The sequence below is a fragment of the Hemicordylus capensis genome, chromosome 9 (genome assembly GCF_027244095.1).
Source record: "Hemicordylus capensis ecotype Gifberg chromosome 9, rHemCap1.1.pri, whole genome shotgun sequence".
Lineage (NCBI taxonomy): Eukaryota > Metazoa > Chordata > Lepidosauria > Squamata > Cordylidae > Hemicordylus > Hemicordylus capensis.
Window position 1 is genome coordinate 14,835,906 of NC_069665.1, and position 24,955 is coordinate 14,860,860.

At 43.1% G+C, this 24,955-nt stretch overlaps 1 protein-coding gene across 4 annotated transcripts in view; it reads right to left on the minus strand.

Moving 5' to 3' along the window:
- Nucleotides 1–2,562: 2,562 nt before the first annotated feature.
- The window catches only part of LOC128334384 (cadherin-11), a 173,434-nt gene continuing 151,041 nt past the window's right edge, over nucleotides 2,563–24,955 (minus strand). For 2 of the 4 annotated variants that reach the window (XM_053271160.1, XM_053271161.1), the window contains 5 exons: nucleotides 23,024–23,160; nucleotides 20,407–20,528; nucleotides 18,752–18,869; nucleotides 5,471–5,722; nucleotides 2,563–3,894 (listed from right to left, as the gene is read on the minus strand). In XM_053271160.1, the coding sequence (XP_053127135.1) occupies nucleotides 3,398–3,894; nucleotides 5,471–5,722; nucleotides 18,752–18,869; nucleotides 20,407–20,528; nucleotides 23,024–23,160 (1,126 nt within the window). In that variant the 3' untranslated portion in view covers nucleotides 2,563–3,397. Of the gene's footprint in view, nucleotides 3,895–5,470; nucleotides 5,723–14,688; nucleotides 15,109–18,751; nucleotides 18,870–20,406; nucleotides 20,529–23,023; nucleotides 23,161–24,955 lie in introns of those variants that run through there. The other 2 variants (XM_053271162.1, XM_053271163.1) reach the window with 2 other exon arrangements.

Sequence of the window (24,955 nt, forward strand, 5' to 3'; positions counted from 1 at the left end):
GTGCATAATTAATCTATGGAATTCTCTGCCACAGGATGTAGTGATGGCCACTAAAAGGGGCTTGGACAAATTCATGGAGGGCAGGTTTATCAATGGCTACTAGTCTGATGTCTATAGTATAGAATAAAATCCTTTACTTGGCCCCACTAGAATGTCCAGCAAAAGCCCATGTGAGTCTTATGGGAGGGCAGTACAGATGCAGCCAAGATGCCTATTGAGATGCTGAGTGGGTACTTTATGGCTGCCACTAGGTTCCACTATCTCCCAGTATCTCTTAATCTAAACCCACCCGGGAGTACAGGTAGGTGGGCCCGGTAGGTGCAGCTTGCTTCCTTAATGTGCTCATGGTGGTGGCGGTGGCAGTGGGAAGTTTATTTATGTATTTATCATATTTCTGTACTGCCTGATATGTACATCCCTAGGCGGTGTACAAAAATTTAAATATTTAAAAGTTAAAAATTAAAATACATGACAATAAAAACAATAGAATAAAATAGATAAAACAAGGTTTTAAAATTATTGAATCTAATTAATTATTTTAATTAATTATCTAATTTAAAGCCTGCAAAAATTGGAGAGTCCTGAGGTTCTTCCTGAAAACAAACAGAGGAGATGCTCTTATTTCAGTAGGGAGCATATTCCAAAGCCCCGGGGCAGCCACAGAGAAGGCCTGGTCCTGAGTCACCACCAGACGAGGCAGCGGCAACCATAATCGTAATAGTTAGCTAACTAACTTTACTCTATTAGCATCTATCCCTACTAACTGAGTAAAAAGGCACCTTTAAAAGCGGTGAATCTGTTCTATTTATCATTTATCAGACTAGTGTTGTACTAGCACAAGGAGAAAGGCAGTGAACACTTAAGACATATGTGATGCTGCACAAAGTTGTGGTGCTCCACAACTCTGGGACATTTACAGTTTTATGCAACCTGTTGCACAACACATTGTGCGACATTTTCCATTAGCAGAAGGACTAGTCTGAAGCAGACATTTCTTATGTGCAACGTCCTTGTGCTAGTGAAATAGCATTGCACTAGTGTGACACTAGTCTAGAACAGAAGCTCCCAACGTAGCTGAGCAAGCAAAGCATTCGCCTGGATGTCAACCAATGTCTTTTCATCCCTTTGAAATGAAACAGAATCATGTACAAAGTGTTGACATTTGCCTGAAAATGCAGTAAAATGTAGATTACCAAGTTGTGCATATTATGATGGTGAAATTCTGTTGTGATGGTGAAGGTGATGATGACGACTTATCAGTAGATTTACTTTTCCTCTATATGTCAATAAACATGAATATGTTTTTTTTTAAAAAAAAAATTCATATTTGAGAAATGTGCAAATCTAGCAAAATAGACTTTGGATCATATATAAATCAACAAGCAAATAATTTGAACAAAAAAGTATGGAAGTAAACTGAACATACATACTTCTATTATTATGCCATACTGAAATGACATGATATATTGAAATGGTTTTCCTTCCAGTGAAGTATATTAGAGCAAAAAGCCACAAAATCTTGGGTCTGCAATGACAAATGGCAACTATATTGTAGATTATCCTTACTGATTAAGTTTAAATTAACTACATCTGGTATTTCAGACAAAGACAACCATAACCAAGGAACATCTTTTGGATTTTAGCTGCGGTATTCTTAATTGCAATTTAATAATGGAAGAAGGTTGTTTTTCTATTGACTCACTTGTGAGATATTAAAAATCTGTTTTTCTTCCAATACGGCCTACTTCTCATATTACTTTTGCAGACCTCCAACCTCCTCCTAATGGTTATATTACATTTCACATGTTTACATATGTACCCAGATGCTGAGCATGGAAGAACATAATCTATACTGGTTTGTTGTCTAAACTAATCCAGAACCAAGACAGAGATTCTTTTTTCAATTTTAAATTAAAAACATGCACTGAGAAAGCACAAATAGACATTTCTATTTTCTTCTTCTTTCAAATTTAAAACCTAGAAGTAATACAAATTCAACAAACTAAACTAAATGCCTCCTTAAATTTCAAAGCCCTAATTAATTCACTTGTATGGTAACTGGGCAGAAAATCTTTAGCTGGCCTGCAACCTAAAATTGGGTCAGACCCAGATTTAAGTCTTATAGCCCATAGAATCCTAAGACGGATATTCAGCTTAATAAGCATGGAGTAAATTATAAGTATATCGTGCATGCCTGCACATTTATTAAGTCATTTAGAGAAACCTGTGGGATTGTCAAAAGCTAAGACAGACATATATAACATGGCAAATATGGAAAAGAAGAAACTTAATTGAACACAGAGCATGCTTAATTTGTATTCCAAGGTGTTACTGAACTCTTGAAACAGCCACAAGCTCTATATAGATTTTATGAGTATTTTTAAAAAGAACATTAAAAATGTGTAATTGATTTTAAATAATCACTTAACAAGACTTGAGCTACAAATGCATAATAAATAAGGCTATTAAAAAGGTCAAATTGGTGGTTAGACATAGGGAGAGGTAAAGCGGAGCATTGGAAACAATGCTTTCCCTTTAAATGTGTAATAATCAAAGCAAGAATTAAAAAACAGAATCCTTTTTATTTCAAAGTCTGCTTCATATATTGAAGCACATATTAAAGCGACAGTACAATGTTCATAAAATATAAGTGTGATGTAACATTTCTTACATGTCAGAATACTGATATTTGCATGTATACTAAAAAATAAGAACTTTAAAATTGTACAAATAGATACATTTAAAAATGACATAGAAATAGGGCGCCTCCCACAAGACAGAGTTTTATATCTGGCACGTATTAGATTAAGATGAAAGTATAAGCAAAAAGATTTACAAGAGTCAGCAGAAACAAGTTGGATGCTCAAGAGACATTATAAGTGTACATTGTCCTGTACATACATCATATGTGTTTAAGCTGGCTGAATATTATATATTTCAAGTTTAAAAATGCACTACGTAGGGAGTGTCCATAGTTTAAGGCGAAATTACAGCTCAGAACTGTTATCCTTTCTAATTTGTGGAAGCTTCTTTGACATAAAAGACTTAGCTGTTCATAATACATAAAAAGATTGCCCTCGATTGTTGGATGACGTTTAGAATTTCTCTTTGTGTAAATATTGTATTTCACAAGTGGTTATTTCTTTCCCCCACCCCATCTAGTGAAGTTGAGAACCAACCCCTCTATTTGCCTTTTGCATGAAAAGGTACTTCACAGTATTGACCACTTTTTAAGTCCTCCTTGCTTTTGTTATTAAAGGACCCCTCCCCCCTGCCAAACCTAAATGCTTTTTATGAGCCTTTCCGTGTTTTGTTTTAAAAAATACCTGCTTACATTTCCTCTGAATTTTTCAGAACATTAGACACAGTTCTTAAGGCCAAATTTGTAACGTTATTGTTAAGAATCATCTTCAAAAATGTCTTTGGAGCCATATAAGTCTGCTAGTTTCTTAAAACGAGGTCCCCAGTTTTGTAGATAATCGTAGTCCAAATCGGAATCTGTCGTTGCCGACTCTAAGGAGCTAAGTGAACCAGCCACTGAGCCTCTGCCTTCATAGCCATAGATCTGGATAGAGTCATATGGAGGGGCTGTTGGGTCATTATCCGCTTCTTGTATCCGTGTGTTGATAAAGTCGTCAACGTCAACACTGTTTGGAGCTGGCCGAAGCCCTGGCCTTGGCATGTATTGGTATTCAGGCTTTATGTCTTTGCGAGGGATAAATCCATTGATACCATCTGGGTTTTGCAGAGTAGCAATGTCAAATGCTTCTGTATCTTCTTCCCCACCACCTTCATCATCGTAAGTAATAATATTCTCTCGTACATCTTCTTCTTCAAAAACAATGAGAGGCTCTTTCTTTTGCCGTTTTAGTGTTACAAATAACACTACAATCACTAAAGGGAGAAATGTGAATATTAGTTTACACACACACACACACACACAGAGAACATAATGAAATAAATTATCTCCTTTTGCATTGAATAAATCAAGGAATAACATGGAGAGATTTCTTAAATTGTGATGGAACATTCAAATCCAACTTCAGAATTAATTCAGAGATAATAGATTGATTTTCTGCACATCTGTCGAACATTGGAAAATAATCTGAATTTCTGACTGAGCCTGAATCAGATCAAGTCTCTATGCTTTTAGATGTTGTTCTTGGGAGGCCTTTTGCCTTCACCCACTGGGATGTCATGGCAGGAACTGAGAATTTGAACAAACATTCTCTTTAATGCCCATAGAGAAACATGGAAAATGGATAAGGACATGTATTAAATTTCTTTCTGGTTTATTTACCTACTTATTTACCTACTTATTTATCTGGTTTTTGCTGCCTACCTAGTACTTCAAAATGGGTTTGTCAAACACCTGGCAGGCCACAATATATTACTGTTGGGCTGTATTCAGTTTGGTGGGTTACAAGTTGTACAGCTTTGCTTTATCTGATGGATACTGCACATTTCTTTACTGTGCAGAAAACACAACTAGGTTAAATGATCCAGCAAAAATTGGTAATGGCTTTTCCCCATTGATAATAATGAAAGGAGATAAAATTCTGACTCAAGCCTAGTTCTCACAACCAGATAGGGTGCTAAGCCTACCTCTGGAATGTACCAGTAAATCCCACTGATGAAAGTGTTAAATTTATTTAAAATGAATCATAGTGGCAGTGTAATGTGAGCGGTCCAAGACTACCTGGTTAGGAACATAGGAAGCTGCCATATACTGAGTCAGATCATAGGTCCATCTCACTCAGTATTGTCTACACAGATTGGCAGCTGCTTCTCCAAGGCTGCAGGCAGGAATCTCTCTCAGCCCTATCTTGGAGATGCTACCAGGGAGGGAACTTGGAACCTAGATGCTCTTCCCAGAGCAGCTCCATCCCCTATGGGGAATATCTTACAGTGCTCACACTTCTAGTCTCATATGCAACCAGGGCAGACCCTGCTTAGCTAAGGGGACAAGTCATGCTTGCTACCACAAGACCAGCTCTCTTCTTCAGAACTGCCTTGGTTGCAGCCTTGTTTCTGTGCAATTGTGCAATGCAACTTGCATCGGAAAGAATGGACCTAGCATTGTGCAATAGTGCAGTTTTCAGTTGTAGTGGACCAGGGCTGTTCTGAGTGGCTGTGCAGAGGTGTCCTTAGGGGCTGGCCCATGGGTCACAGGCCCAGAGTCACAAATCTCATCAGCCACCTCCCTCCTCCATGACCTCTTCCAGAAGTTGAGGCACCCACACAGAGCAGAGGAGAGAGCTCCTAGCCTCACCTAGTTTTCTGCTACTTCCACTTGATGTGGTTGGGGCGGGACTTCCTCCCCCTAGTTGTACATGGTTGCAGAGGGGCAATTTTATAACATCTGAATGAAGCTCTTGTCAGCCAATAATTTTTATTTGATGATGCATCTTTTCAGAAGAAGGGGGAAGAAAAGGGAAAGAAAGGGAACAAATGGTAGCGATTTCCTTACCTAACAAAATCACAATGCAAGCAAGGATTGCGATCAAAGCTCCTGTGCTAAGTCCTGCATTGAGGGTATAGGCTTCCGGGTTGCAGGAGATCAAGACACCATTTCGATCACAGCCGCACACCCGGATGGTGAGCATGTTGGTACTGCTCTGTGGCGGTTTCCCACCATCGCTTATCACAACAGGCAGAACATACAAATCCTGAATCTGTCGATTGAAGCTTGTGCGTTTTGCATAAACACTTGCTGTGTTATCTGTTTGAAATAAGACAATGATTATTTATCTGTTGTCCCTTTCCCAAAAGAAATCACATTTGCCTTTTTATACAAAATCAGCCTAAAGTCTCTTTCCCAATGACATGGTGTTGATTTTCTCTGTTTATACTTGGGCTGCACCCACCATCCAACTACAATAGCTTGCTGTTATCCCATGTGTGATTCACAGAGACCACGAAGAAGAAAGGCAAACTCTATTGTTCTCTATTGTTCTCATTTCCATTACTTGATGCTTGGTGCACGCGCGCTCGTGACTTCCGGCCACTTCCGGCCGACGGGGCGAACGGGGCGGCAGGGAGGAATGCTGCCGCCCCGAGGGGCTTCAAAATGACAGCGCGCCGGCGGGGGAAATGTGGCGGGAGGGGTGAGTACACACTCCCCCGCGCTTAAAGCGCTACCCCCCGTCGGCAATGAAACGCCGAAATGCCCCCAGTGCTGAAATGTTTCGGAGGCCTTCATAATGGCCTCCAAAACGTTTCGGGCACATCCCTACTGTTCATTTTTGGCCTCAAAACCAGGCTTGGGCTGGCCCACAGGGCAACAGAGCATATTCCCGGTGCACCCCACCCGCAGGGTGCCCTTGTGCCCTGCCGCACACGGCAGGAATGAATACTCCCATCCTTAAGTACCCATTCTGCTCAAAACCCAGCACCCTCCCCACATACATTCCACCGCCCTCTCAGTGTCCTGAGACTGACCCTGCTCAAAACTAGACATTTTTGGAGATACCCTCCAATTTGAGGAAGTGCCTTGCTTCTTCCTTTCTCCTGGCTGTTTGCAAGTTACTGCTCACCCCCATGCCCAGTACTTCTGCTTTGTTTTCTCTGTTTCATTCTTTCACAAATTAACATAGCTAATTAGGGATCACATGCTGAGGGAAAGACATCATGATGCTACAGAACTATTCAGAGTGAGGGCCATCCCATTCCATAGATTTCATTCCAGAGTGAGGGCAGTGCTTCCTATGCAGGTCACATGGACAATCTTAACCAATCACAGATCCCGCTAAAAAACAAATATTTCTGCAGTGACCTCCAGAAATAACCTTTTTGTGTGTGCAAAACATCCCCCCTTTTAGATTCAGCCCTAGTCAAAGCATCCCCTTTGGTCAGAGGTGCACCTGGGTAATTTTGGAGCCTGGATCTAAAGGCCTTTGGACCCACCCACCCCATGCTGCAAGTTAAGCATCATCCACCTACACACACACACACACACACACACACACACACACACACCAAGACATGCACAGTATTTTAAATGCATGGGTTCTTGAGGGCACAAACAGCAACTGAACTCACAAGACTATAAAACAGTTATATTTATGGAACTATGCATTAGCAGAAACATTTCAACACCCAACGTAACATGTTTCCCATCCCCCATATTTCTTTCTTAGGGACTTAGGAAGCTGCCATATACTGAGTCAGACCATTGGTCTATCTAGCTCAGTATTGTCTTCACAGACTGGTAGTGGCTTCTCCAGGGTTGCAGGCAGGAATCTTTCTCTGCCCTATCTTAGAAAAGCCAGGGAAGGAACTTGGAACCTACTGTAGATGCTCTTCCTAGAGTGGCTCCATCCCTGAGGGGAATATCTTACAGTGCTCACACTTCTAGTCTCCCATTCATATGCAACCAGGGTAGACCCTGCTTAGCTAAGGGGACAAGTCATGCTTGCTACCACAAGACCGGCTCTCCTCTCCTTTCCCCACTTCCCGCTCTTTCTCTAAAGCAGAGCTTATGCTCAGCCACCTGGCACAGGTCACAGTCACACTTGGCCACTCAGTGCAGACAGACTAAAGGGGATTGGGGGAGGCAGGAGTTTGGATGCCCTGGACTTCTGCCCTGAAGTCCAGGGGTAAGAGCGCCTCTGCTTATTGTTAAATTTTATATTTGATCTCATTTCCAATTAATCAGTTTAACAATATTATCTTTCTGCTAGCTTCCACCCCCAGCACAGTACCTCCAGTGACTGTTGCTGGTGTCTATCTTATGTTTCTTTTTAGATTATGAGCCCCCTGGGGACAGGGATGCATATTATTTTTTAATTATTTCTCTGTGTAACCCGCCCTGAGCCAGTTTTGGAAGGGCGGTATAGAAATTTAATTTAATTTAATTTAAAACAATTAGAATTAAATCCATGAAGAAATATCTACTCTGAAGGGCAATCAAAACATTTAGTTATAAAATATGATCCATACTTCATGTGGCACTATGGACACATCAGGTTTTATCTGTGCATATTGAAGAAAATGTGTATAGCCCTGGCTCAGGAAATCCACAAATCTACTTGTCTGTGATGAGTGAAAAGTGATGTCTGATGAGTTAAAAAAAAAATCCTGATGAGTAATGACCAACATAGATCCAGGAACCACATGATAAGTAAAATATTTTGTCTGGCTGGTGAACTGTGCCAGCACTTCTTGACACCTGTGTATAGATGGAGAGGTGATGAGCCTCTCCACATGCTTTGGGATTGGCAATAGACTTGTGCCACAAAGTCATAATTGGCTGCCCTTCTTGGGGTGTGTCCACTGCAGGTTCAGAGAGATGTGTGCTTTTCATTTGTCATCTGAAAAGATCTTCTGAAGGAATGTATGAAGGGACAGTAAGCCTTGCCTCCAACACATATGTGTTTGGTGAGAACAGAGCCTATTCATGCATGACTCTCTCCATACCATTAGGAATCCTGAAAAAGTCACCCCTGTGTATAGACACAGTCATGTGTTTACACACAAGAGAGGAAAAGGGATTGAGGGTTTACTCAGTCCTGTTTCTGGTTCCCAAGGGTCATCAGGGGTTTCAGGGTCATCTTGGACCTCAGATTTGTCAACCAGTTCCTGAGGAAAAGGGGGTTCCAAATGGAGACCCTCCAATCTATCCTGATGGCCCTTCAAGAGGGCATATCTTAGTCCCTCTGGCCAAGTCGCCGTCAGTGCATCTGCTTCTTCGGTCCCCGGGGACAACTATCTCAACAGGGGCAGCTTGGCATTGACCTGAGTGGTGAACAGATTGATCACTAGACATCTGAACCTCTAAACAATCTTTTTGAATGATAGGTTGCTCAGAGCCCATTCCACCTGGCTCAACTGGGACCAGCTTAGGCAGTCTGCCACCATACTGAGAATTCTCTTGACATGATCAGCTTCCAGAGATAGCAGATGGAGTTCTGCCCAGGACAGCAGCCTGTTTGAGGCCTGGGACCTGTGCCATACTATTGGTAGATACAACTCTCTGTCCCAACCTTCAAATGAATGAATACACATGGAGTAACAGTTCCTTTCCCATCACTGCCATATACATAGATCCACCAAACTGGCTTAAAAGGACCACAGTTAATATCTGTTGTAAGCCATGTGGTGGATCATTTGCTGGAAAGGTAGAGTGTAAGCCTTCAACATAGACTAAATAAACAGAACATTTGCCACACAAATACAAGTGTAATAGGAAACATTCCTAAACTCATCATGGCCACTGCTCTGTGCAATTGTCAATATTTTCCTCGCAGGGGCCACTTTGGCAAACAAACTTTCAGTGTGATAGCCATTTCCCACTGTGCTGACCTCTGCACAGTATTGTGCTCTTCTCAATGCTGGCTATTTTGATGGCTAACTTGGCCATTCAACTTGACCAGAGTTTCAGGATAATACAGGCTTCAGGCCTACCTATCTATAAAAGCAAAGGAGTGTTCTCTCCTTTCTCTGATATGTCTAGGACTGTCTAGCACAGGATGGGCAGTGGTCATGTGCAGAAGATGTAACTAACCACAAGAAGTCCCTTTTAGGTCAAAAAGACCTTCATTTTCAAGGAGGGTTCCACAGGTGGGTTTTCTGCTGTGGGGGCAGCAGCAGCCACTTGTCTCCTGCTGCATCTCACGAGCATCCAAGAGTGGGTTTGGCTGCCTTAGCCTGCTCTTGGCTGCTCATGAGAACAGCCTCATGGATAAATTAGGGGAAAGGTGACCAGCGGGGGGAATAAAAAAAATGAGAAATACAGCGAGTACAATTAATTAACTTCATCTGTTATATTAGACAATTTCAACAATACTTCCTCTTTTAGCTACTATATCAAATATACACTCTGATATGACCGTGACACTTCCTCTTCTCTATTCCTGTCAAATTTTAATGAGAATAAACTTTTGAATTTATAATGGTCTGTTTCCTTGAGTGAAATTAGTCAGTGGGCAACCAAAGACAAGAAAAGAACCTAGACTGAATCTAAAGAGCTCTGGGAGGAAAGAACTGGGTAGACTACTCTTCCCAACACTTTAATGCACACCTTCCAAGATGGCGCAGAGGTTCAAGAGGGCTCTGTCTTCCCATAAAGAGGTCCTCCAGTGCAGGATGAAATGCAGCACTGGACTGTGAGAATAGTTGTCTCCACATGGTGCCAGAGGGATTGTGCTGCATATTCAGCTCTGGTTGAAGCTTCACACAAGCCCAATAAATAGGGGGTGGCATTTAGGGTTGAAACCACCCCTGCCCCCTGGGTCTTACAATGAAGAACACTGCCCCATGCAGTTTCCACCACTTCTAAGAACAGCACAGATCTTGCCCAGAGATTTACAACTCTTTATAAAGTCTAATTTGCTTCATTCTCCTACAAACTGGATTCAAACATTCCTGCAGCTAACTGGAGCCACAAGCATAGGGAAATGATTTTAAGTTGTAACTATGCCATAGTACAAAACTCTGGAAAGGCTACGATTGTATCCAAGTGCTTAAAACATACAAAGAGATTAAATAATCTGTGTTAATAGATACAGAGAATGTCCAGTTCCTAAGGTGAAGAGTTAAAACAAAACAAAACACCACAAGGCGATCCTCACGATCGCTGCAGGAGGCTACTGCCTTCTGCGGGGAGGAAGCCTGAAAGTGAAGCCTGAATCACTGCCTCTTCTCTGGGCAGGCGGATCGGCCACCCACATGGCTGCTGGCTCCGTCATGGAGCTGGTGGGGGCTGCAGGGATGCTGGAGAGACCCCTGGGCCCGGGAATCTACTGTTGTGTTGCCATGTGCCAAACGAGCAAAAAACCAAGGTTAACAGAGCCATCGTTCCGTTAACCTCATTTAAGGGGAGGGAAATTTAATGTGGCTAGCTGCTGGGAGCCATGCTGCTCCTGTTGCAGCACACAATCTCCAAAAGGTGAGCTGGGCTCCCTTAGCCCACTTTTGGGTGATTGTGGGAATAGCCTCCATGATTTTAGTATACTTTTTTGTAGAAGCCATTAGTAGATATTTATATAATGTAGTACTATCATGGCACTGTTAAAATCACCACCACATCTGACTGTAATCACAGACCAAGGGTGGAAAAATTGACCGTAATGTTTGGCGTGCACCCACCTCTTTTAAAAAGTGTAAATAAAGTCTGAGGAAATTATAGCATTAGGAATTAGCTTCTATGCTAAGCCAAATTTAGTTCTAGGGCTCGCTTCACTGGAAGGATGCCCAGTGACATAATTTCGGGATAAATGCCAATTTTATTTCAATTGCTTGAATATTATGATCTCTGCCAAAGGTAACAGGCTGAAAATATAAAGATGGGGGGGGATCTATTTATTTTCACTGCTAAATTTCAGTGGGAATTCAGCTCAATTTAGCAGTATCAGACAAGTCGTTGAGGTCATTCACACGACCTCAAGAGGGTGGGCAAGAAAGAAGGCAGAGGACTATTTGCCCATCTGGGCTCCTCCAGCCATGTGCCCACATGAGCACTGCAGCAGTGAGCCCAGCGGCAATCGGGGGAAGCAAGATGGGGCTGGCAGACGTCCCACAATGCACCTTGCGGCCAGTGCAATGCATTGGGGGAGCTCCATACTGCCTGGCCACTCTTTCCCCCCAGCTCTACCATAAAGATGGTCTGGCAACCTAGGAGCTGCTGCCAGAAGTGTGGAGTGCCAGATAATCCCAGAGTGTAGGAGGAGGATGTGCTTTCCCTCCCACCTCACTTTAAACCTGGGTAGCCAATCAGGGCTACCCAAGGATCAGCAGCAGGATTGGGAGTGATCCCAGGGCCCCAGATGATCAGCCCTACCTCAGCTAGCCCTGTCCTTCCCAGGTCAGTGGTGGCTGGTGCAGGTGCCACCAGGGGGCAGCAGGAGGCATCTTAAAATGTAAATTAGTAGGTACTGACCACCTGTACCATCACACCTGAAAACTCTTCCCAGCAGTGGCGCACCACCCAGCACCAGCTGCGGTGGAAGATCAACAGCTGACCTCCGCACGCAAATGGCCTGCCCCAGCTGAGTGGTGGAGCTGATCCTCTGCAGCAGCAGGTACTGGGTGGCGTGCCGCTGCTCAGAAGAGCTTTTGGGTGCAGCAGTATGGGAGGTAAGCACCTAGTAATTTACCCTTAAAGGCGCCTCCCGCTGCCACCCCCCGGTGCACCAGTTGGGAGAATGGGCTCATTTTGGTAATTTTATCAAAACAGTTTTTGACTTGATGGGCAGCACTGTTGAAATGGAGGGTACAGTCTTGAACACTGAGATCCCCATACATCGATCCTGTGCAAACTAGGAATATTTATTTATTTATGTATTTTATCAAATTTGTAGGCTGCTCCAAACTCCCCTCTCTGGGCGGATTGCAACAACATAAAACACCCTTGAGAAGTTCCTTGAGAACTCCCTTGAGAAGTTTGTAATGCTGGGAAAAGCTGAAGGAAAGAGAAGAAGAGGATGACCACCAGCAGCAGGGTGGATGGACTCAATTACGACAGCAATGAATACACCACTGAGAGACCTTAAAGGTCAAGGTGAAGACAGATCATCCTGGAGAGAATCTATCTATGTTGTTGCTACGAGTAGACAGCACTTAATCAATCAATCAAGCTGTTTAGGGCTTTATAGGTTATAACCAGTGCCTTGTATTTTGCCTGGAAACTTATTGGTAGCCAGGAGGAATACGGTCTCTCCAAGACTGATTTCTGATTTCTCTCAGCAGTTTCACATAGATCAGGCTTCCCCAACCTGCGGCCCTCCAGATGTTGCTGAACTACAATTCCCATCAACCCCAACTACAACTTCTTCTTCTTCTTCTTCTTCTTCTTCTTATTATTATTATTATTATTATTATTATTATTATTGAGGCTGGGATGATGGGAATTGTAGTTCAGCAACATCTGGAGGGCTGCAGGTTGGGGAAGCCTGATGTAGATGTTAAAAAGCATTTCGAACGTGCTTTTTAAAAAGCATTGTTAAAAAGATGTTAAAGAGTAGAGTCATGTAGATGTTAAAAAGCATCTAGATGCTGTCAAGTAAACAGCATAGACATTTACTTTCCATATCACTAAGAAATACAGTTTTGCCAAGAAACTGCTCAAGCCTAGCTTATGAAAACTTGTGGACATGCAGTTTTCAAGTGTTCTCACTTCATGCAAGCAATCTTGTTTAGAAATCCTTAATTTTTCAATCATCTCTATCTACACATAAACTTTGTATTGCAAAAAAGATGGGTGCTTGCATGACCAGCTTTTGGATTATGTTCCTGAATAGGGGTGGGGGCTGGAGCACCTGCTTGGTATACAGATGGCCCCAGCTTCAATCTTGGACATCTCCAGGTAATGTCAGGAAAGGCTGAAACCCCGGAGAACCACTGTCAGTCAGTGTATACACTGCTGAGCTTGACGTACCTGTTGTCTGACTCCATATAAGGCAGCTTCATATGTTCACAGCATAAAGGTTCTACTTAGGTTCAAACCAGTATTTTTTCATCATTAAAGTGGCCAGTTATGCATGATTGCTCAGACCAAGGAAGCGGGAAACTTGAGTCCTAATCTAGGGCACCTTGATTTAAACACATCCATCCTGGTATACATATGGAGAGATTGTTATTACAAAATTGGTAGGGGGAAGAATGGAAAAATTAGAATGTCTTTCTAATCACAGCTAATTAGTTAATATGAAGAAAAACTCTCCCAGGGTGGATTGGGTACTTAACTGGGAAAGGGTACAAATTTCGGGACTCTTCATAATGATGCTGTTCATGAGCACAGCCTAACTTGGGATAAGTACACCCAGCCTGGGTGAGGCTGCGTGTGAGAACCACCAAGACTGGGCCCAATCCCAGCAGGGCAGCACTGCCTAGCCCTGCTGTTTACCCCAGCCGTTAGCTATTTACCCCAACTGTGAGTGCTCCCTTATCCCTGGCTACTTGCTCTTATGAGAGCACAGGCTGCATCCAGGCTGGCCACACACAGAGACAGGTATCTAGAGTGCCCATCCCTTGGTGAAATCCCCCAATGCAGTGTGTGTGTCATGCACTGCATTGTGGGATTCATGGAGGCTGGGATGAGTCCTGGTCTCAGATCAATCCGCCCTGCACAGAGTAAAGCTGATTGTGTGGGAGCACGGAGTGTGCTCCCACCAATGAAACAACAATCGCTTGGGGGGAAGGCAAATTTTGGGAAGCCTTCTCCCACCTGCCCACCTGGTAGGTCATGTGGATGGCCCCAATGTATATCTTGACAAAATATGTTGGTAAAGGGTAGGCTACCCTAAATGTATATCTTGGTAAAGGTAGGCCACCTCTTTCTATCAATAAAATAAAACTGGAATGCTCCATACTGTGGTATCCATTAGGGCAATTATATGCTTCTCAAATGTTTTTAGATTACCCACTCTACGAATTCAGAACAGTGCACAGGCATTTGAGATCTTTATCCTTCTTTCCCCATAATTTCATTTCCTTAAAGGGAAACATGGATAATGCTTAAACTATATCACAAGTTTGTTGAACCACCATTCAACAGACATGGGAAGACACACCATAGTCACATTTATGTACTTGTGCTCTGGTAGATATTTCTTCCTTTGGTGTGTCCACAATAAGAATGACATGTTATTGTAACAGGGCAAAATCACATGTTGATTCAAAAAGAAATGTTCCTGTTTGCTCTTTCCCCCTGCAATTCTAGGCCATTTGATGTCAAAGAGAAAACTGCAATTCATGCAAATAGTATTTATTTGCACAACCACAATCATGCTGGATGAGGCAAGGTTTCATGGATTCATGCTGGATAACGAAAGATAACAAAAGAAACCATGGTTCTTGCACCTTCAACAGCCTCCAGTTGCAACTGCTTGATTATCAAATCATAAGAGATTGGCAGAAAAGAGGAGGAAATATCCATTCCAAAAAAAGTCAAAATCTATGTATGCAATTTTATTTCTCTGTTGGTTTTTCATCTGAAGAGTGCAGTCATTAGCCTCAACCTCCTCAACAAATCGTTCTGCATTGATTGGGCTGCTCTCATGTTGTATGTTTGTAGTGTATTATATCCACAAATTTTCTTTTTCTTTGATGTTCCTCCAGACATCATGGGAACACTCTTCACTTTTTCTCTTTTGTTTTCATTGAAATTCCCTTTTGTTTCATTGAACAATTTTTTGAGGAGGTGGAGGAAGAGGAGGAAGAAGAAATCGTGAAGTAATTTCTGGACTGAAGTTAACAAGCAGTAAACTTTCCACATAGATCTCTTGTAAGGTTACAGCCTATACAGTGATTGCCCTGAAGAAAGCCTTGTGGCTGAAACACATTTTAAAAAGGACCTCATATTTTCCATCATAGCTTGAGATATTGAAGCCATTCTCACGATCACTGGAAAGTGGGCCAAGGGAGTTTAGCCCACTTTTGAGGGATCGTGGGAACCATCAAGCTTGCAGGCGAGCCTGGAGCTCCAAGGATGGCTAGCCCGCCTAATTACCCTTGCCCTTAGACCAGGTTAATGGACCGAGTGCTCCGTTAACCACATCTTTTTGCTCGTGTGTTGCTGCAGTGCGCAGCGACACATGAGTAGACCCCTGACTGGGAGGCTGCAAGCAGTCCCCTGGGCTTGGGGATCCCTCCAGGATGCCCCGTGAGCTCGCATGGGCAATTCTGGAACTTCTGGGGGCTGCGCAACCCCCAATCCTCGCATCCCCCGCCGGCTCCATGATGGAGCCGGCAGTCATATGGGCGGCCGATCTGCCCCCCAGGGCTGCCTTTTGATCATCTGCAGGGAGAGCAGGCTAAGCCCGCTCTCCCTGCAAACCCCCTTACAGCTCTTCACACGGATTGTGTGAAAAGCCGCCTTGTCTCCTTTTTTCTGACATTTTAGTGGATGTTTCCTGTGGTTTGTTTTTTTAAAAGATTTCTGTAGCTAGAGGGGCCAAGCAGAGGAGAGATGCTGGTGCAATGAGGTTGCTTGTCTGCTGGGTGTGCAGTGCATTCTGGGATACCTCCTTTGATTCTTGGAGGCCCCAGCTCCCTTCTTCCATAATGGAGACCACATGCTGCAGTGATCATCTGGATGGTTCACAGACCCAACTGGATGGCCTGCTCATCTGTGGGGATTAGGGTAGGAGTTATTCCCTCCCCCAAGTCTCCCCCAGATGATCATGAGAAGGACCTTACTACCTGCTATGCCAGAGGGAAAATTGCTTATTTTTCTTCTTATACCCATATAGCAAATGCATCTGTGAGAGTGTTTCCATGGTGTATGCACAGCCTTTTAAATGTCTTGAAGTAAAGTGTGCCGTCAAGTTGGTGTCAACTCCTGGCGACCACAAAGCCCCATGGCTGTCTTTGGTAGAATACAGGAAGGGTTTACCATTGCCATCTCCCGTGCAGTATGAGATTATGCCTTTCAGCATCTTTCTATATTTCTGCTGCCCGATAGAGGTGTTTCCCATAGTCTGGGAAACATACCATGGGGATTCAAACCAGCAACCTCTGGAGAAAAAAAAAATCCCAGAGGGGATTGGCGGTACCTGTGGTGGCAGAGGGTTGACACTTGCTGCTCCCTGCACTTCTCCCCACACTCCACCTGAAGCAACCACCTCACCCTTCCTCATGGAAGGGTCACCCCTGATCAGACCTTGACATTGTTCTTCTGCAAAACTAAGTTCCCTAAGTCATAATGGGATTAGAACTGATGTGTAATGCAAACAGACAGTTGTAAGCAAGATACAGCAACTGATAATGCTGTGCAGCATTCAGAGGCGCTCTTACTCCTGGACTTCTGGGGTGAAGGCCAAGACCTCCACAGCCCCTGGGGGCCCCCAAATCCTCTTTAGTCTTTCCTGGGTGGTGTGGTCAGCTGGCTGAACATGATGATGCTTAATTTGCAGGGGAAGGGGTGCCTCCAAAGGCCTTTAGGTCCAGGCTTCCAAATTACCAAGGTGCACCTCTGGCAGCATTTCGGTAGTATTTACTCCTCTTCCCAATGCCGCCCCCACCCGCTGTGTGCACCTGCTACATCTCCTGCATATGATGTTGCACACAGGGTGTGTAGCCAGCACCAGAAGGGCCAGTGCGGCCCTCCAGATCTCATTTCCCAACTGGTTTCATTGTTGACTGGGTGTTGTCTTCATTCTTTTATAGAAAACAAAGAAAATATCCAGCAAACAATGAAGCTGGCTGGGAAATGAGGCCAGCTGGAACCTGGGGGAGGGATGAGGGGTAAGCCAGGCTGCTTTCAGGAGCTGGGCGGCTTGGGTTCTTTGAACGTACCTGCCCAATTCTAGCTTTTTCCCTGGTTCTGGTGATGATGCGATCCACACCAGGGCTGCTGCAGATTCATAAGGTAGCCCCAATACTGTTGAGAACAAGCAGTTGTGCAAGCAGCACCATCACAGTTATTTGCCTCTGTTTGCACAAAACTGCTTATTTTCAACAGCATCAGGGCTTATGAGTCTGCAGCAGCTCCAGTGCAGCTCATACCATTGCTGGCACGCTGCACATCATGTCGGCCACAGCCAGTAAATACTCAAAGCAAAAGTAATGCAGTGCTCTAGCACGACATGTAATTACCCATTATCTCATGTTTTCCATAGAAGATAGACCATCCTGGCAACACCACTGACTATTATAGGTTATAAAATGTGACTTTTTATTACTGTAATTACTTTTAGAAGATGGATAGACACAGAATAAAATGATTCTTATAGCACTGGGTTCCCTTTAGAAAATTCTGGAATAGGCCTAAAGATTGGAGTTTTCATTAACTGGTTTCTGCAGTTAATAAAGTCTCCTTATTCCCTTTTTAACTAGCACATTCCCTAAGAGAATGGAGGCATGATACAAAGATTACTCTGATTTACAAGTGGGGGGAAAGCAAAAACCTTTACCTAATTTGACTTGCAAAACACAAGAAATTCTGTTAGAGGAAACAGGCTTATAAGCCTTTAGAATTCCTGCTTTTCACTTTGACTTCTCATCTTAACCTTTTTATAAACACACACACACACGAACTAATGATGCTGCGAGGTTTTCTCCCCTTATGAAAATTACATGACTATATTAAGAAATTTATCAAGTGGCTAGAGAGCTGGTAAAATAAAAGAAGGAAAGGGCTTTAGTTTCTTTCCAAAGATAAATGCCATTGACTTAAAATTATTGAGAGGGGAAAGTCTATGAAGGACAACCCCAGCAACCAATCACAGCTGGAGCAAGGAAGGAGCATCCTCCCTCAACTCCAGTTAGAGCTCTCTGCACATTCAGATGTAAAAATGGCAAAATGAAACCTGAGTTAGGAGCGGTGAAACTCACTACAAACCAAAGGTTCAAACTGGAGTTTGGGGAGGGAAACCTCAGGTCATTTTTGTTGCATGCATTCAGAAGTATAAGCAATTTAACCTCAGGCCCCTTCAACTCCAGTTTCCCATTACGTGTGAATACTTCTTGTGTTTTTTTTGTTTGTTTACTTTAATAGGGTTAGAGTTGACATGCTGGTTGTTGAATTCCTGGCATTGTGCTGGCCATTGGTGAGGTTTAATGAAGAAGAATTGTGCATATTACGTGTTGCCTTTTTGTGCTTGCAAAGCCAATATATGCATCATCTAAACTTCACATTACATAAACTTATTAGGATTAATGTTGGGGTGGGGGATGAAGCAGAGGAAAGGTTCTGATCACCAGTTGCATTTTCTTCATTTTTGCAGAGCTCTCAGCACCAGACATCCAGTCACTGTAAGTATAGCTGCACAACATGATAATAACAGTCATTAATTTGCTTCATGGTACAAACCTCGGTTGTCTCGAAGAGTAAAATTAGGTTTCTGGATAATTTCGGGTGGCAAACCAAAGATAAATCTTGGGCCATTGGCTGTATCATCCTTGTCCTCTGCAGTAATTTTAATTAATGGCTGTAAAGAAAGGCACATGTAAGCACACTGTGAAATTTAAGAGTGTTTCCTTTTTGGTGTCATTTCTATGTTTGTAGGTTTTATTCAAGCATATTAGAAACTAAAGATTAAAAAAGAAGCCACAAATACAGGTGCATTACATCTGCATACATAAATTTTATTCAAAATATCACACACACATTCCATGAAGAGCATTTTCTTTTTGTAAATTGATGCATGAAGATAAATGTGTGCATGTTGTATAGCTTCCTATAGTAAAGAGGTACTTGTGAGACTTTTTTAGCACCCTCTAGCATGATATGAAATTAATCTGGCATTGTGTGATGTCATCATGCTATAAGTAGGAAGAGCTTGGCTGAGGAAATGCTTGGTGCTCACCACAAAGCCCATGGAGACACCAGGAAGGTGTGAAGGGGTCATCACTGGAAGGAACTACAGTTTTCAGATGCCCCCCTGAAAAGGCATGTGTGAACATCTGATTGGGGTGGTGTTCCATGGGTGGGGACTCCTGTGATTTCTCCATTGTCATGGACAGGCCGCCATCTTGTTAAGGCTGGACTTACAATCACGTCCCACCTCTGCAGAGGTGAGGGGTCTAGGGAGGTGCAAACCGGTTCGAATTCAAACTGGTTCAACATCAAACAGGCCCAGTTTGAGGGCTTGATGTCAAACCAGACTCAAACTGACCCTGCCCCAGTTCAGCTTAAGATTGAGCAGAACACCCCTGGCTGGTTTGAGGGTTCTAACTGTAAAAGAAAATTAATAATAACCAACTCACTGCCTCCAGGGGTGGACTCGAACTGAACAGGGCAAACCGGTTTTGTGCACACCCCTAGAGGGGCCTATTAAGATGGTCCACCTGAGAATGTTATTGGATCTAATAGAATTCCAAGAAACCTTGGGAGGATTTAGTGTTGGCCCTGCTAGTGATCCTATTCTAATTCTCCCTGGTGGAGAATTGGAACAATAAAATTACCAGGGCAGTAGACATGATTGCTCCTAAGCGTCCTCTCTGACCCGCTTCAAAACTAGCCCCTTGATATATGGAAGAACTATGGTAGCTGAAACAGCAAGGTAGATGACTGGAGCGCAAGTGGCGAAAGACCTGAATCGAGCCCTCTGAGGAGGGCTTACTACCAGCCTCAGCATCTAGGGGGAGTCAATGGCTGACATGATGCTAAGGGCGAAAGGAGGCTGTTGTGGCACCACCGCTGCAGACATGAAAGGAGAGCTGGTCTTGTGGTAGCATGCATGAACTGTTTCCTTTGCTAACTGGGATCTACCTTGTTTTGCATTTGGATGGGGCACGAAATCCTTTCCAAAGTGTTCAGTCTATGAGTTCCAAGTTCATATTAATCTATGTTATATAGCCCATATCCTAGCTCTTGGAAAACTGCAGATTTGAGTTAACTGCTGTAGCCAAAAAGCAAAATGGATGTGAAGCTGCATTTTCTTTGAGATTCTACACCTAAGAAACGTAACGCTGTCCCCACTTATCTCTCTCACCCATGAATCAGACATGTATCGGAAAGGTTACCTCATTGGTCAGTGGTTTTTCACAAATAACCGCTTCATATGGAGCTGCAAATTTTGGAGCATTGTCATTTACATCAAGGACCCTGATTGCTACTGGAACTTTGGCTTCCTGATGTCGGTTATCTACAACAGGTTTCAAGAAAAAAACCACCACAACATGGAATAAGACAAGGATGAAGTTTCTTCATCAGGACAAAAAATGTCAAAACACCACCCAGCATTCTAATGTTGCACTTGGACAACAAAGTTTTTCACTTCAGTGCAAGAAGTCTGTGCAGCTGTGCTAGACCACAGGGATTTTTGGAACTGCTCTCTTGTGTGAGATTGTGTGAAAGTTTCCAGCAAGTTCCCTGAGGGGCATGGCACAGGCTGTGCACCTTTTTGTGCAAGAGCAAACTTATTTGTGCTAGCACAGTGATCATCGCTTATTTTGATGTAGGGGCCATTTTGGAAAAGAAAACAAAACCCTTCAATGTGAGCAGAGGTGCACCTAGGCAGTTTTGGAGTCTGGACCTAGAGGCCTTTGGAGGCCCCCTCCCCCTGCAAATTAAGCATCATCATGCTCGGCTGAGTGACCATACCACCCAGGATAGACTAAAGAGGATTTGGGGGGGCCCAGAGGCTGTGGACACCACAGGAGAGCTGGTCTTGTGGTATCAAGCTGGCTTGGTATAGGGCAGCTTCCTATGTTCCTTTGACTTTGGCCCCAAAGTCCAGGGCTAAGAGTGTCTCTGAATGTGAGTTCCACTTCCCATTGTGCTGACCTCTGCACTGTACTGTGCAATTATTATTTATTAGTTTGTTTGATGGATTTCTATACCGCTCTTCCAAAAATAGCTCAGGGTGGTTTAAGAATTAGGTCAGTTAAAGAATAAGGTCAGGGATAGGAAACCCCTTTTGCTCTCTTTCACTTGTGCTAAGAGGAGGTCATCAGCTATCAGAGTGGTGTCATCAGTGTAGCGCAGGTTATTGATGTTTCCTCCTCCAACTTTAAAACTACACCCATCTTCTTCCAATCCAGCTTCTCTCAGTATATGTTCAGCATATAAACTGAATAAATGAGAATATATACAGCCTCAATCCAGAATTTTCACTTGAGGCACAAATGACCAGGCTCAAACTATCATACTTTGGACACATTATGCGAAAACCCAGCTCCTTTGAGAAGTCTATAGTGTTGGGAAAGGTTGAAGAAAAGAGAAGATGAGGATGCAAGGTGGATGGACTTGATTACGACAGCAATGAATGTACCACTGAGAGATCTTAAAGGCCAAGTTGAAGACAGATCACCCTGGAGACAATCTATCTATGTGGTCACTAAGAGTCGCCACCGACTTGATGGCACATAACCAACCAACCAACCAATCAATCAAGTGGACGTCAACTATTGCTATCAGTTTTATTTACTTATTTATTTTTAAAAAAAAATAGTGCCAGTACTCTTACCTCAGTGCGTCACTGGACGCTTTTGGAGCCTGGCCACACCCCCTTTTCATTGCACGCAAGGGTGGCCCGGCCAAGTTCCAAAAGTGCCTGGCGCGGTGCTTGGAAACCCACTTCCCGCCTGGGATTACAGCAGCAGGGTGAGCTTTGCCTTCGTTCCCTGCCAGGAATGAAGTCCAAGATTCCCAGCGTGGCATTCAGAAACCCTCTCTCCACCATTGCTATTCAGAAATCCCCTCCACCATTCAGAAACCCCCTTTCCACCATCTTGCTCAGATGGGGAAAGATGCCGGTAGGCACTGGTAATCGGTACTGATGCGTACCATCTCAGAAAAAGCACTGATTACTCTGCCCTGCCCCACAAATCCTGGTTTACGATGAAGCAAAATGTAGGCAGCTCAGCACAGCTGTGTCTGCAGAACCCTGCCTCTACTGTTGTGGAAAAGGGCAGTTCTATTCTGACCTCAAGATGTACAAACACAGTTGCAGAGTGTGATGCTCTTTGGAAATAATGGGCATTGTGTCATACTACTCCATTTGCACAACTTTACGCTGGAGTTGAACTGCCCTGTTCTGCAACAGTGCAGGAAGGATGTGCTGAACTGCTCACACTTCACTGTGCTGTAGGTGAGCTGATATTTCTAATGTTCTGTTAATGGAATCATGTCATCACTGGGACAGATATGCACTGCAGTAATCAAGTCCAGATGTTACCAGCCTGTGCACCACTGTTTTAAGGTTGTTTATCTCCATTTCTGATAACTGCAATTGGTACATAATACAGCAGCCAGGTTGGTTTGCCAGGGCTACCAGAAGAGATCACATTTCTCCCATTTTAAAAGAACCGTAAAGCACCCAGATATTTATATATGGGGTGGTATTAAAATGTGTTAGCTAGCTAAATAATTAAATAAATAAATAAAAACTTAGTATTCTACTAATGTAATCATGTCATTTCACAGCTATGTGAGAAATCTTCACCTCCCATTCACACCACAACTGAAATAAAAGCAGTGATTTTATTGTGTGCCTAAAGCAAGTGTTGGATCGGAGGGCATTTTGACTGAGCCCCAATGTGCAGTCTTTCACAATACCAAACTTTTAGTCAATATGAAGATTGCAGGATTTCTAATATGATCGATTTGAAAAACAATATTTTTGAGTTGAATACTTACGTATTTCAGATGCCAGCACTGAGATATTATGCCAAGCAATTTCTTCCCTATCCAATTTTTTTGTGGTTGTAATTAAACCATCGTCTGGGTTGATACTGAAATACCTGTCGAGGTCAGTGTGACGATCAATTGAATATCTAAAAGGGGATGCAAATGAAGTAATTAGAGGAGAACTATTCAGTGGCCTCAGTTCATTTAGTGTCTCCCAAATAGTGCATTTAATATTACTTCCAAAATAGTTTTTTGCAGCAGCGTGCTTAGCAAGATAGAAATATTAATTAGATGGACTAAATCACTTCTGGAGGGGAATCAATTTCAATTTCTTACTAATGTCTCTTGGTCAGAAGCACATTGTTTCATATCAAATATCTTGTAGCAAGAAGCATTTCTTTTAGGGTCACTGGCTGACATCCAGACTAACAAAGCATAAGGAGGTAGGGATGTGCATGAAGCACTTCATGCACGTCTGGGGCAGCAACAAGCAGGTTCCCTCTTTAAACAGAGGGAGGCAGGTGTTATGTTTTGTTACGTGTTATGATTCCCCGCCCCTGCTTAGGACACTTATTTGGGAAATTCATCTCCTGTTTATGCCTCCTACTTGGGGTTCCTTTTGGGGAAAGAAGGCAATCATCTCTGAAGCCTCTTTAGTACCTAGGAGGCTAGTGTTAAAAGCTTGAAAAATTGCTTGTACTTGGTTTCTGTATTATTGTCCATTGTAGCTGATGCTCTCAACAGTATCTGAATAAGCTGCAGATAAAAAACATTACAAAACTGAAACATATATGGTTTTTTTCTTTCTTCTTTGCTTCTTTGTAATTGGGTTTTTTTTTTACATAATACAAGAGACTGTATAGTTAACACAGCACAATACATGTACAGTACTGATATCAGCTAAGTTAGCAATAACCAGGCTTGCAAATGAACTGAGCCAACTCTCCGGCCCCATTCGCATGTAGCACGAAACCAGAGGTGAAGGGACCTCTGGTTTCAAAAACTGTCCATCCAAATGTGGACAACCACAGTAGCATCAAAAAATGGACCTGCAGTTTTCCTCCCTGGACTGTGCTTTGTACCTTTGGTTTGTAGGGAAGTCCGCCACCTGGACCTCCGGTTCCGTGGTGCCAGTGTTACATCTGAACGCTGGCAACGCAGTCTGGTTGCTCTGCAACAGGAGTTGAAGGAGTAAGCTCCTCCCTTGCTCCAGCTACTATTGGCTGTCAAGGCTGTCCTTCAGTAAGGAAGGTAGCCAGTTCCCTCTCCTATCTGAAATCAGCAGAGAGGGAGCTCTCCATTTGTCCAAATTTGGATGGGAGAGTGAGTGGAGGGGAAGCGAAACTGTGGATCCATAAACATGGATGTCAGGCTTCATATTTATTTGTTTGTTTGTTTACTTATTTAACAGATTTGTATAGCGCCCACTAGCAAAGTCTCTAGGCGGATCATAGCAAAAAACAAATCGAACATTTTTAACAGTTCAAACATATAAAAGATCAAATTAAAATACTCAAATTAAGATCCAATGAGAAAATCAAATAGAAACAATAACGATCAGATTCAAAGATCAAATAGAAACTACATTGGACCTGTGGTTCCGTGTTACGTCCAAAGGTGGCCATAATGTTCAACCAAATGAGGAAGCTGGTCCCTGAGAGTTCTTCTCCAGGCTTAGACTAAAATTGAGTCTCAAGTGCCTGCTCCTTTCTTTCTCTCTGGCACCTTTAGTGTTGTAATAGCAGCACCCCAGGTTGTGGGGACTCTGGGAAATGTAATTTCCCCAGGCCATCTGAGTACAGATGTCAGGTTTTATAAATACAATATGTTCCATAGCATCTTGTTCATGGCACAAGGCTGGGTATCATTCAACACATGTCATAGGGAGTGCGACAAAGTTCACATTTTAGAAATGGGTTTGGCCCCAAAATGTCTCGTGTA